Source organism: Rhizophagus irregularis, chromosome 3 (assembly GCF_026210795.1).
Source record: "Rhizophagus irregularis chromosome 3, complete sequence".
Lineage (NCBI taxonomy): Eukaryota > Fungi > Glomeromycota > Glomeromycetes > Glomerales > Glomeraceae > Rhizophagus > Rhizophagus irregularis.
The window spans coordinates 2,806,449-2,818,614 of record NC_089431.1 but is presented as its reverse complement, the minus strand read 5'-3'; the positions used below and the strand labels follow the sequence as shown (position 1 = coordinate 2,818,614).

Below are 12,166 nucleotides of genomic sequence, written 5' to 3'. Positions count from 1 at the left end.
ATAAGCAAATATAGCAGTTATTTTTAAGTGGTAAGTAAAAGAAAAAACTTAATATTTTATATACATAGATAAGACATATTTTTTCATAATTTTTAGCTTTAATTTATTGTTTTTTCTTTGTAAAAAATACATGCAAATAAAAAATAATTATGATGTAAAATAGTTGTAAAATGAATAATAAGATATTCTTTTTTTTCAAAATAACTAATTATATATTTGTTTTTTATCTTTTAAAATTATTTTATTAGATTTATTCTACTAAAATCCTTAAATGGCAAATAAAATCTTTTAAATAAAGTAAAAGAATTTGGGATTCTCTTATGAAAGCATTTTTTGGTAAGAAATAAAATTTTCAGATCGGACTTTATGCAGGTGACAAAATCGTGCATTATTATTCCTGGAGATATGCTAACGTCATCATTTTACATTCATTTGAAAGCTGAGAATTTGCTCTATCGTAAGAATCAAAGATCAGGAAAATTGGATCACTGGATGAGGTGTAATTAACGATCAAAGTCAAATCAAATTTAAAAATTAAAAATAAATATATTAGACGTAATTATTCACAATCCAGTGATTCAATTCATTCGATTTTAGGCTTATTAGATAGACCTCAATTTTCTCTTTCAAATGAATATAATTTCATTCGTGTAGCTTGCATCTACAGGTATTTAATAAATTTTTTTATATCAGATTTTATCAAACTTATAAAATTTTATATTAATAATATAATTGATGATTCCTAAACATCTACATATATTAAACGAATTATTTTAAATTTATTTTAAAGATAAAAGTTGGCATCACCTTAGGGAGCAAAGATCATTCAAATTGAATCACTATATGTAAAGTAATTAATGATCAAATTTAGATAAAATTCAATAATATACTGAACGTGATTACTGAACAACTAGTGATTCAATTCACTTGATTTTAGATTCATTAGATAGATCTCGATTTTCTCTTTCAAATGAATGTAAATTTATTTGTATAGCTTATTTCTACGAAGAATTATCAATGATTTTGTCATGAGAGTTATATTTGATCTTTTAAATTTTAATGATATCTTATATTAAAAAAAAATTAAAAATTATATAATTAATTAGTTTTTTTTGCATTATCTGGTATAAATTTATTATTCTTATATAAAGGATAATTTATATTTGCTTTAATAAAATTATTTTTGTGTAAAAAAATTAGATTCCAAGGATCGGCCCATATGTTAAGTAATTTTAATATAAATATTAATTTTAAAGATATTTTATGTATATTAAAAACTTCATTATATATATAAATTTTTAATTTATAAAGTTAATTAATTAATTAAAATTAAATTATAATTTTATTAAAATAAAATATAGTACTAAATAATAAACTTTATTTAAAAAATGAATAAAATAATTTATAATGTTAATTATTGTTAAATTACTGTAAATAATAAATACTATTGATATTATTGATTATTTAGTATTTTCAATTAATTTAATGATTTTGTTTACAATTTTCTTAGTAAAAGTTTTATTATTTAAAGTGATATTATTGTTTATTTAGCAATGTAATAACAATTCTTAGTTATTAGATAATATATTTTCTAAGAGATTTGCAATTATTTTACTTAAAAAATTAATACAAAATATCATATTAGCAATTTTTTATTTCTATAAAGGTTTTCTGGTTTTTCTCAAGTTTTTGATGACAATTATTACAAGTTTTAAGCTGTATTATATCCTTAACTCCATAATGTGTAAATTCAAATGATAGCTTAAAAGATTTACAGCTATTGCAATAGGTATCTTATAAAAATAATTTCATTTTATATTTCATATTTTATAATATTTTATTTAAATAATGATTTTGTATTCTAATAATGTAAATGTGAAAGAAAGCTAAAATAATATTATGTATAATATGTTAAATAGATCAGAATTATTAAAACTGCATCATATATGGGAACATTCATAGAAAAAGAAGGATGGGTTGAAAAGATCTTATAATTATACAAAATCAATCCATTTAATCTTTTAAAAAATGCATTTATTATGTGACGTTAAACAAATTAAAAAAAGTGAAATTTATATAACGATAATATAGTTCCAGCCAGCATTCCTAGTGCGAAGTAACAGGTTACAACTAGTAATATATTAATAATTAAATGAGACTCTTAATAATTTTATTATTTGCCAAGTAATATATATGTGTTGAAAAAACTACCAATGAATTTAATGAATTCCTTCCCTAGTTTATTAAAAACATAAAAAACTAACAAAATTGAATTACCCCCCCCGCACCGCCAAAATTTTGCACACAAGGCCGCATTACGGCATTATGCACTAACACGTAAAAAATAACAGTGACAAATAAGGGTCGAATAGGACCCCGGATAATTATAATAAAGGTCATATGCAAAAAAAGTATATAATTTTGCATTTTTAATGGAAAGGTCATATGAAAAAACGGGTATTTTAAAAAAAAGTTACATGTCAAAATAGAGTACCGCCAAATTAGGTCACAGTAAAAAAAGTATATAATTTTAGACAAAATTTTAAGGTCACATGTGATTTTTCTAATAAAAGCGTATATTTAGGAAATATCATATGCAATGTTACATCAATTTTCAATATAAATAGCAAATGAGAAAAATACATTTTATATTAGATAAATTTATCATAATTTATCAAATTTACTTAGTTGCTTTGGCTCAAAATGATGGCACAAAAACTGGAAATTTAAAAACTAAAAGATGGCAAAATAGAACATGTTTAGAAGTATTGGAAAGATATCAGGTAAAATTCACTGGTTATTGTTTGCAAATTTATATTAATTTATAATTTATATTATAATTTATTTAGCTTTGCTAAGCATTAGCGTTGCAAATGTTACTTTAGAAAATTCCACCAATCATGGTGGTTATGCATTTGCACTTTTGGGATTAAAAATTTGACTTGTTCAATTTTTGGCTATGTATCATAAATTAACAAATTATCATTCTTATGTTGATAGTACTAGCTGTATTGATTCACTTTTTTATATTTCAGTACATGTTTATATAGAACAGATTCCAAATATTTTTGGATGTTTTCCAATGGATGAACCAAAATATGTTTTGTTTTTACATATTCCTAGTTATTTGATCATTATTATTTAGGAAATTGCGAAAATATTACTGAAAATATGGGATTTTTAATTGTAGGAAAAAAAGAAATGGCAATCTATAATTTTTTTAATTCAATTATAGATAAATTACAATTGATTATTGCTACAAAGTCGATTAAATGATGATGCTGAATAAATTTAATATGAAATATAATATTGTAAAAAAAAATATTATTAAAGTCATATGATAAAAAAGGATATTTTTAATACGTATAAAGGTCATATGATAAAAATGTATATCAAAACGGCAAAAATTATGTATATTTCATTGAATTTTTAATTAGTACTGCGGATGTGACCTCTATTATAATTATCCGGGGTCCTGGTCGAATAAGAATTAAAAGCTATCACGTGACTGTGAAAAAAATTGCGGGGGATGAATTCCATTTTCAACACTTGAGTTACCCACCAGACAAATGAACTCACGCAAATTTTAAATCTTGTGTAAATAAGTACGTTTTAAACAAAACACTAACCATTTAAATTGTAATTTTTTTCTACGTAGAAAAATAACAAAAATGTTTAGATCATGACAATAATCGGAAAACAATTTAGTTTAAGCTTAATTTAGAAATACAGAATAACCAATAAAGACATCATAATTGGTAATTAATTAAATACAGAATGCAGAGTAATGTTAAATTCCGGGTAACGTTCAACGTCAAACTTACAAAAATGTTTAGCGTCGTTATTTTCGATTGAACCCGCGTAATATAAAAAAAAAGTCAACCAACCATAATAAAAAAAAAAGTCAACAATATAAAAAAAAGTCAATATATTAAAAAAACGTACAAAATGATCCAAAATAATATAAATACGATTTTTTGTATATTTGTGTGAACAAAATCATTTTTTTTATACAAAAAAAGACTTTTTTTTTTTTTTCATAATAGCAAGGTATTTTTTTATACATGCAAAAGTTTCTATATAAATAGGGTGAAAAATAAATAAATAAATAAAAAAAAAAAATCAATAAATATTATACAAATAAATAAAAAATATATCACCGTGATATAATAGGAATTATAGGCTGTCAGTTTTTCCTATAAAAATTTTATACAAATTATAATTTTTCAAATAAAATATGGAACAATTAAATTGTCAAAATGAAAGCGAGTGGATTAATTGGCTTGATGAAGCAATTAATAAGGAACATATAAAATATTATAAATATGATCAATTTAATAATGTTAAAATTATCGGTTCCGGCGGATTCGGCAAAGTATTTCGAGCTAACTGGAAAAATACGGGAAATATTTTAGCTTTGAAAGAATTTAAATATAATACCGCTGTTAAAGAAATCATCAATGAGGTAAAGTGTAATTGTTCCTGTTCAGAATTCTTCAACAAAAAGCTTTGCGCACGTTGATCATGAAATTCGACAAATTTTATAAAAGTAAATAGATCAGCCTTTGTGATAGAATCGAATTTTATTTATCTTTTTAGATCTACTTACAACGTAAAGTCGATTTTCATGAAAATATCGTACGATTCCTTGGAATTACCTATGAAAATGGTAAGAATAAAATTTAATAATTTGAATTTTCTTAATTAATGACAACTTATTTATTACTAATATTGTTAATTACTAGATAATTACTCTCTTTTAAAAAATAAAAAATTCATGATTGTAATGGAATATGCCGACGGAGGTTCTCTTAGAAACTACTTGAAACTTAATTTCAGTACTCTCACATGGGATAATAAATATCAATTAGCATATCAAATTGTAAGAGCTCTGGAATGTTTACATAATGAAGAAATTCTACACCGTGACTTGGTAATTGAGCATAATAAATAAATTATTTACATTAATATTATAATATTATCCTAATCAAGCATTTTCTTTTATAATAGAATTCCAATAATATTTTTGTTCATCAAAATAGAATTAAATTAGGTGATTTTGGATTATCCAAAAGAATTGAGGAAATATCAAAATCTGGTTCAGAAACAATTGGCGTTATTCCTTACATCGACCCAAATAAATTTGAACAAAAAAATTATAAATTTAATAAAAAAAGTGATATATATAGTCTTGGTGTAATACTTTGGGAAATATCAAGTGGCAAACCTCCATTTAAGAATACAGATTATAACGATCCACATTATGAAATATGTTTAGCAATAAAAATTATGCAAGGTTTTCGAGAAACAGTTGTTAAGAATACACCTATTGAATATATTAAACTTTATACTGGTAATTATAAATTAATTCTGAATTTTCTTTTTTAACGTAGTATAATTTCTGGAATAACATCGAAAAAAATAAAATTTATTTTCAGCGTGTTGGGATCAAAAACCAGACGAACGCCCAACTGCTCAACAAGTCGTTACGAAATTGGAAAAAATTATGTCACAAAAAAATATATTAGGGGACAATTTTGAGGAGGATAATCAATTATCGAAAGAAATTCAGTGTAATAAAAATACCAATACAAGTTTTAGTAATTCTAGCATACATTTAACAATTTTGGATAAAGATAATAATTTATTTCAGGAAATATCTAATAATATAATATCATCCGAAAAATTAGAAACCGATAAAGCGAGAGGTTTTATTAATAAGAAAACTCTTGGAACTAAACAAATTCTTAGGTTTCGTACGCCAAAACTCGGAAATAAAGTAAAAAAACTACTAAGTAAACTGAAAGTAAAGCAAATCATAAAACATTAATATCGTTGTAACTTATATAAGTGAAACATAGTAAGGGTTATAGGGAGGTGAAATATTGATTTTTGTAAAGAAAAAATTTTTTTCATGTTTAATAAAGTTTCTTCCCCAATAGTAATAGCTTGGAATGGGACTGTCCAAAATGGGATGTCATGCATGGTGACTCACATTCCGGAAAATGATAAAAATGGTATGATTATCCACGCCACAGATAACTAACATTATAACTGAAGGGCTTTAAACAACATACTAAGCATTATCCCATTTTTGTCGTATTTTAGTAAATTCAATAAAATTTATATTCATTAAAATTTTTTCAATAATAGGAATTTAATGGGATTAAATTTTATTTTTATAGCCTTAATAATTACTGAGATAAAATATGGATCTAAAGCAATTTTTGCGTTCAACATAAATTTATTAATAATTCATTTCCATATAAATAAACTCTTAAAAATAATTCTCCTTTTTTTTGTGAGTTATTAAAATCAGAGTTTTTATATAAGAAGAATGTCGGAGTTTACACGTTTCTTTAATTTCAAATGGACTTTAAAATCGTGCAATAATGTAATAAATTAAATTGGATTACAAAATTACTTTTACAAATTACAATTGAACCATTCGCGAACAAATCTAAAGAATATTCAAGTAATTACAATAGTTATAATAGTAACCCTTTTGCAATTATATATTTACATTCTAAATAATGTAAAATATAATTCAGCCATCTTCACCAAATTAAATGACCACTATATAAATTAGTATAAGAACGGTAAAATTCTAAATAATGTAAAATAAATGATCGCTGTAATTACTAGTATAAGAACGGTAAAAATTAGGCTAATTTTGACAATTACACAAACTTTATTTTTAAATCAGGTAAAATTGGGTTTAACCCAGAATATTTTATGGTTTTTTAAAAAAAAACTGAGATCGAAGTTTAGCTAAGTATATTTTTTAAAAGAGGAGATCTGAATATTCATCAATGAGAATGATTAAACAAGTTATGCATGGCATATTATAATACTACTAAATTGGAATGTTATAATATTAATGCTGACAAATTAAAAAAGATCAGAATTACAAGATGAAAGATTGAAATTTTTGATATTTCTTGTTAAGTAAAATCAACAAACCAATGAAAGAATAATATTAGACAACAAACTCAAATTTCAAGATCATCATCATGTATACGAACTTTTTCATTTTCAGGATGTACATAAACACAATACGATGCGAAAAACTTGTTAACGATTGTTCATATTGTTTTTGTATATGAGCCAATATTTAGAAAATTTTCAACTTTAATTCCCTTTTTATTAAACTTTTTCTCAGGAATTTGAAAAAAAAATAATTTTTTTTAGTTGATTCATTAAATTTAATGTAACTATTTTTGAATAGAGTAAATTAGAGTTTCATTAAGATAAGATGCCAATTAGCTAAAATATAAACCCCCCCCCTTTATTGATTATCAAAACAACTTAAAATCTCTAAAATTACGATATTTGACCAAATAAACCGATAAAAAAAATTAATATTTTACTTTTTTGGATTACATGTATATCTATTGAGCTATTGAGCTATTGATATTTTTTGATGCGGATAAGGACATTTTGTGTTACCGTTTTATTAAGTTAGTGGACATTTCAAACAACGTTGTGATTCATTGCTCTATTGTTGCCTTAATTATAGGGGCCTCACACAAAATTACATGTGTTGCTGGGATATTCGCAGAGAATATGAAAGAAAATTAGCTAAACGATATGTTTCTAGGGCTAAAATTTCTTTGGTTGATTCCTTTCCCTCTTTTCCAAACAACGAAAATGCAGACGAAAATGACAAAGTCTTATACAAAGATGTAGACAAAAATGATACAAAGAAAAGAATCGAAATATTGGAAATAACTACAAAAGGTAGGATTGAGAGACTAGAGGCTATGTTGGAAGAATTTTATTTGGATGCAAGTTATTTTAAAACATTAAAAGGTGTGATTAAAGCAAATGAGTCTTATAAACACGATTATATAAAATAAAGACTTACAATAGGGTATACAATACTTGTGCATTTATTTGTAAATTAATATTTAAAATATATTCCATTAAAATATATTGATGTATTATTGATTTATTGATTTTTAATGATAATATTATCGCCAGAATTTTTATTGCTTTCAGTCTTTAAAAAAAGAAAAAGAGAGATAAACGATAATGAAAATAGATTTAGTGATATAGTAAAGTTTAAATTAAGGGAATAAATTTCTTTGATCGATAGTAGTGACTGTAGTGTTCGAATTAAAACTTACTCCATATTTTAATTAGGATCTTTTTAATGTTCCAACATTTCAGGACCGAATATATGTTTCTATTCCTCCTTTAGCTCTTGATGCGGAAGATGGATTAAATCTTGTAAGTTTATATTTGTTTTTATATCGCCAAAGTAATTAATAATATTTTTTTATCTTAAGGATTTTCTAGAAATATTATTTTTTGATTTATCGAAAATTTTTATAATATTACAATCTTATTCCAATCGATTCGAATTCAATTAGGGAGTAATTTTTCAACCGCGTTAATTCTTCCCTTCACATTTCATGCTTTGCTCCAACTCATATATAATAAGCGAGAAGTATACTCACAGTATATTTTAATAATGTACTGTAATTCCAATTTAATATATTAATGAATATTAATCCATTGAAATCACGTGCTGTTACGCACGTGATTTTAACTTGTCTGGCAAATGTTTAAAGAATAATGTTAAAATTGATATAATAATCTTTATACAGTATAATTTACAATAACATTAGTTCATAAAACGAATTATTTTATTAAAGAAATATACCTTTCTTTTTTACTTTCAGTTTATTCATGATTCAAGTAAAAAAATTCTCGATACTAGTTCCAAATTATTTTTCCTATAAAATTGAAACGTATTTATTTAAGAGTTTAGAAGTAGTGTCGGAAGTAAGATTTTTATATATTGTTAAATTAAAATATTATGCCAACTACATAATTTTAGACCTAAGTTTGTTAATTGAACAGATTATGTGCTAATTTTCACCAATCCTTTTTTTTTAATTTTAATTATAAATGTATTTTTTTAATAAACTTTCAATTGAACTCAGGGATAACACAATTCTTGATTAAGAATTCAATTCTCAAGCCATAATTTGCTAAAGAACCCAATTATACCTTAAAATCCTCTTTTCATATTTAGTAATGAAGTTCGTCACCAGCTGACGGATAATGTTAATTTTAGTAGAAATTGTAATGATTGATTATTTCTTTCAAATATTTTTTTATTGTCATAAAAATTGTTGTGCGATATAAATATTAGTGAATGTACATTCAAAATACATCTATTTTAGTATTCGGAATTTTTTTTAAATATTTTGGAAATGTAAATGTTAAGTAGTACAGTGGCTAATAATAAGATATTCATAAACCGTAGCAATATTTTCTTATTTAGTATCAAGATAATAACATGAATAATCCTTTATTTAGAAGTAATTCTATGACTTTCAAATTTTAATAATTATGAAATGTTCTTATTTAGAAAGAAGTAATTCACTAAAATGAAGTATTTTTTATTTAGAAATAAGTTCAAAGTTGATTAAAATCATAACATTTTCTTATTTTGGAATAAGAAAAATAATATATATATGGGTATACTCTTGTAAGAATTTGAACCATTAATGTATAAAATTTTATTCTGTAATTATGAATTCAAATGAAGATTGGTATCAATCTGCTATTTTCGAATATAAAATTAATGAAATAACTGAACATTTTGTCAATAAAGATCTAATAGGTAAAGGTTCATTTTCTTTAGTTTATAAAACAAAATGTGAATCCCTTGAAGGAATTGTAGTAGCGATTAAAGAAGTAAATATAATTTCGAATGATTATAATTCTCTAAAAACTTTTATAACTGAGGTATGTTCGTTGTCTCTTTATTTGAATTATCAAAAAAAAAAAATTAAAATTAAAGACACAATCTAAAATTTAGTTAAAAATATACAATCGTATTAATAATAAAAGAATTATTCAATTTTATGGCATAAGCCGAAGTAAGTTAACATTAGTTTAATCTTAATTATTATAATTCTTGTAACGCCTCTAATATTATATAAATTTTTACAGATGCTGAAAAAAAATTATATTACTTGGTATTAGAATATGCAAATCAAGGAAATTTACGTGAATTCATCAATGAAAAAAATCGTAACGAAAATGATTTTGAATGGAAAGAAAGAGTAAACCTCGCAACTCAAATTGCAGAAGGTCTTTGTTATCTGCATAAATTGAACATTGCACACCGTGACCTGGTAATAATTTTTGTAAAATATATTGTAATTAAAACGTTTGAATTTTATACTAAATATATATTTATGGATTTTTTTTTTTCTAAATATTAGCATACGAAAAATATTCTTATTAACGATGGTAACATTAAAATATCGGATTTTGGTTTATCTAAAGATTTAGAAAGTACAATGTCGTCTGGTGGAAAGTTCTTCGGAGTTTTACCATTTATTGATCCGCATAAATTAAAGCATCGGCATGTTTCATTAGATAAAAGATCCGACGTTTATAGTTTAGGAATGGTACTATGGGAAATTTCAAGTTGTCGTAAGCCTTTTCATAATTATAAAGAGGAATTGAATTTATATCTTGATATTTGTCAAGGTTTGAAAGAAGAATTTATTAAAGGGACTCCAGAAGGGTACATAAATATTTATGCTAATTGCTGGCAATCAGAACCAGAATCTAGACCTTTAATCGATCAAGTTCATTTGCAATTACAATCCATATCTCTTAAACCAATTTTTGAAGGTTCGAATAATCCCATTTCCATTGATACCGAAAAAGAAAAAACTCCAATAGGTAATTTTAAAAATAATAAAAAAAATAATTTTTTTTTTTTGTTAATTATTTTTAAATTAATTAATTATTTATTATTATTAGGTATTATTTCTACCCCAGATAGTCCAATTTATGACTCAAATTTGTTATGTAAAATATGTGGAATGCAATTCAAAAATTATTACTGGTGTCATGAATGTGAAGCTCAAGCATTCCGGAAAAATTTTCCTAATTGGACGAGTGAAAACAAAGAACTCGATGAAATTATTCAAAGTTCTCAACTTGACGCAACAAGATATGATAAATATTTTGAATGGATCGATTATGATCGATTTAAAAAGATAGAATTTATTATACAAGGTTCATATTGTAAAATTTATATTGCAACTTGGTTAGATGGAATAAGAGAAAAGTGGGATAACGAATCTCGACAATGGTTAAGAACAGGTCCAGTTCAAATAATTTTGCGAGAATTTAGGTCTAAATCAACCATTAAAAATCTCAAGTTACATTTAGAATTTGAAAATGCTATATGTTGTTATGGATTTACTCAAAATCCTGAAACTAAATGTTATTATATGGTATTAAAATATGCGAATTGTGGAAATTTTCGGGAATATTTATGGAAAAATTTTCCATGTAATTGGCTTAAAAGATTATCAATATTACAAAAAATTGTAGAAAATCTTAATAATATTCATAAGAAAAATTATATACATCGTGATTTGTATCCAGGAAATATATTAATTCAAGAAGATAATAGGGAGGATAATTGGGAACAACATAATGTAGAAGTATATAATTCCGAATTGGATTCATGTGCCAATTTGAAATCTCCAATAGAACAACAACAATATGGTAATTTACCATATGTTGCTCCAGAAGTTATAGTAGGAAATGGAAACATAACTTCTATTAAATCAGACATATATAGTATTGGTATTATAATGTGGGAATTAGCATCAGGAGATGAACCATACTCTGATCGTGAAATCGATAATGAGGATGAATTAATTCTTGATATAATTAATGGAGTACGTCCAAATGATGTAATTGGAACTCCAAAATGCTATTATGATTTAATGCAAAAATGTTTAGATGCTGATCCAGAAAAACGACCCACTACTTTAGAACTACTTGAAGAACTTAAAACATTTATTTCAATTCCACTAAAAAAACACCAGTTTGAAGCTGCTAATTTTAAAAGACGTAGTCAACCTCTTGGGGCTAGACCTAATCAATTATCTAAAGATAATGTAGAAATATTTGTAGAATCGATTAGTGTTATAGAAGCTTATAAAACTTGTTTTAGATTTACCAACAAACCTCTTCAGCTCGACTTTATCTTATCTGAACCAAAAAATGCTAGCGAAAAAAGTTTATATTTTAATGATCAAGGTTTATTGGAATGCCAATTAAAAAGAATAGATTTGTGAAGGTTTTTACAATATAAGAAATTTATAATAGATTTTTT

At 24.3% G+C, this 12,166-nt stretch overlaps 3 protein-coding genes across 3 annotated transcripts; all 3 read left to right on the top strand.

Annotated features, from left to right (window-relative positions):
* Window positions 1–4,237: 4,237 nt before the first annotated feature.
* Window positions 4,238–5,830, top strand: OCT59_020687 (uncharacterized protein; the record flags this gene model as incomplete). Its single annotated transcript, XM_066149340.1, has 5 exons — window positions 4,238–4,465; window positions 4,600–4,669; window positions 4,746–4,933; window positions 5,011–5,353; window positions 5,439–5,830. 5 exons carry the CDS (start codon window positions 4,238–4,240, stop codon window positions 5,828–5,830), a joined length of 1,221 nt encoding a protein of 406 aa, XP_065990253.1.
* Window positions 5,831–7,538: 1,708 nt separating this feature from the next.
* Window positions 7,539–8,399, top strand: OCT59_020686 (uncharacterized protein; the record flags this gene model as incomplete). Its single annotated transcript, XM_066149339.1, has 4 exons — window positions 7,539–7,812; window positions 7,984–8,057; window positions 8,146–8,232; window positions 8,376–8,399. The coding sequence occupies 4 exons, from the start codon at window positions 7,539–7,541 to the stop codon at window positions 8,397–8,399; spliced, it is 459 nt and encodes a 152-aa protein (XP_065990252.1).
* Window positions 8,400–9,546: 1,147 nt separating this feature from the next.
* OCT59_020685 (uncharacterized protein) lies at window positions 9,547–12,128 on the top strand (the record flags this gene model as incomplete). Its single annotated transcript, XM_025308848.2, has 5 exons — window positions 9,547–9,762; window positions 9,836–9,896; window positions 9,970–10,154; window positions 10,245–10,713; window positions 10,795–12,128. The coding sequence occupies 5 exons, from the start codon at window positions 9,547–9,549 to the stop codon at window positions 12,126–12,128; spliced, it is 2,265 nt and encodes a 754-aa protein (XP_025177836.2).
* Window positions 12,129–12,166: the final 38 nt, after the last annotated feature.